We start from the raw sequence: 1,974 nt of genomic DNA, 5'->3' as shown, positions 1-1,974 counted from the left end.
ACAGGAGCAAATGGCTACCTTGTCATTAACAAGCCTTTCGCAATACGACTGTCAAAAGTGCTTCAGAGCCCCATACAGAAACTACCCTACTCTGTACCCATACGTGGATTTCAGCGCAAAATCCAAGGCCACGTATCAGAGTATATTCAGTTACACTTAACAGTCGAAGGACGCCAGATATATAACTGCCCTTTGTACTCCTGGATCTTGGAGCACAGGATGTGATAATTGGGAAGAAGCTTTTCAGCCGCTTCCGAATACTACTCAACTCTGCAAAGAGCCGGTTAGTATGGCCAAAGGAGTACCCGCCGACTCCTAGCTGGAGCAAGGAGATCACCTTGCCCTACTACACGCGAGAAACGTCCATTCGACATCTCGCATACCAGCCGGATGCGAATCGCAGGAATGCTGCAATCCACTGCGAAGACAGACGCCACGCAGGTGGACGCTCAATGAACATGAAAGTGATAACTTCAGGCTATGAAGAGATCACCGATATGCCACCGAGCCTTACCCAAAACCAAGAGGTTTCTCCCCCACTACTAGTGAAACTGGTACCTAGTTTCACACCCACACGGATATGTGAAATCAGTGCCAATGCCTTCCATCACAAGATGATGCGAAGCGACTCCAAGTTCTTTCAGACTAGCATCTAAGAAATTGACCAGATCATCCATGAAAAGGAGTTGGTAGAGGACGAAGAAACGCTCCGCCTCATCCAGCAGAAGCTTCCGCATATGCACCGGAAGTACACCAATGTCTTTTCGAAGTTGGAATCGGATCGAATCCCCCCACACCGCATATACGACCACAAGATACAGCTCGAAGCCCCTTTACCAAATGCTTTCTCCCTGTTATATCGACAGGGCACCGAAGAGCTTAAGGCTACCAAGCAATACCTGTTAGAGAACCTAGAGAAAGGCTTCATCGTCAACAGCAACAGCCCCTTCGTGTTCCCTATCCTATTCGTAAAGAAAGCAGATGGCAAATTAAGATTTTGCATCGATTAACGTAAGTCGTTCCAGGAGAATGGCGTAAACAGGATAGTGGGGAATATTGAGCATCAAGAGTATCACCAAACCAATATAAACCCCCAACATGGTGCGAAAGCGTAGTCAGAAAGCCGAAGAACTAGAAGTTTTATTGGCACAAGCTGTTGCTGGAGTTAAATCCGGATTATACAAATCTTCGTACGGTGCTGCAAAGGCTTTACACCTTCGGCCAGACACAGTCCTTCAACACGTTAATGGGAAACTGTCACGGAGAGAAGCTCGACAACAACAACAACTGCTATCGCCATCGCAAGAGCAGACACTTTTAAAGTGGATTAAGGTGCTAACAATTAGTGGATATGCTCCTAGTCACTGTATATTGCGGGATATTGCTGACGAAATCCGTGTCAACCGATGCCGCATTTTCGAACTGTCGCACCCTAACAGTCAACAAGGTAGTAGCGTTAAGGGGGCATTTGTCCTGAAAATGGCCGGGCTTGCCACACTTGAAACAGTTTCCTGAGGACGCTGGGACTGCGGTCTTTACGCGCTCCAGCATCGTTGGCTTGGGGAGGAACGTGGTTTGGGTAAACAGAGCAGGTGTGGCTCGAGTCGGCTTCGATTCCGGCGCCTTTGCTGTATCCATGGTACGTGTGGACGTCCTTGCAGGGGCAGGTAGCAGATTCAATTTGTTGTTCCGGTGCCATTCCTGATCGAAGGCAGTAAGTTCTCGTACCATGGTCTGGTAGTCTCCATTCGATTAGTTTTTGATGATCGTGACGCGGCTGCGGAATTGGGGAGTCAACTTGTTCCACATGTACTGAAACCATTCTGACTCAGAGACTTGTCCTGTGATAGCTGCACTTTGGAAACCCTTGAACTCTGGGAAGGTTTCGCTAGCATGCCCCTTCTCTCCCATTTGCAGGTCGTCGAAGAGGTTCCTGGCCTGTTCCGTCTCGTTGCCTGTAGGGTAGTATGAACC

General features: G+C 48.5%; 1 protein-coding gene across 1 annotated transcript; it reads right to left on the bottom strand.

Moving 5' to 3' along the window:
* Positions 1–1,335: 1,335 nt before the first annotated feature.
* On the bottom strand, positions 1,336–1,731 carry VC83_00425 (uncharacterized protein; the record flags this gene model as incomplete). The annotated part of the gene is made up of 1 exon (XM_024464119.1): positions 1,336–1,731. The coding sequence occupies one exon, from the start codon at positions 1,729–1,731 to the stop codon at positions 1,336–1,338; it is 396 nt and encodes a 131-aa protein (XP_024328752.1).
* Between the last annotated feature and the right edge of the window lie 243 nt (positions 1,732–1,974).

This window comes from Pseudogymnoascus destructans, assembly GCF_001641265.1.
Source record: "Pseudogymnoascus destructans isolate 20631-21 unplaced genomic scaffold scaffold_1, whole genome shotgun sequence".
Taxonomy (NCBI): Eukaryota; Fungi; Ascomycota; class Leotiomycetes; order Thelebolales; family Thelebolaceae; genus Pseudogymnoascus; species Pseudogymnoascus destructans.
The sequence above is the reverse complement of the archived record's forward strand: the minus strand, read 5'-3'. Positions and strand labels throughout refer to the sequence as shown.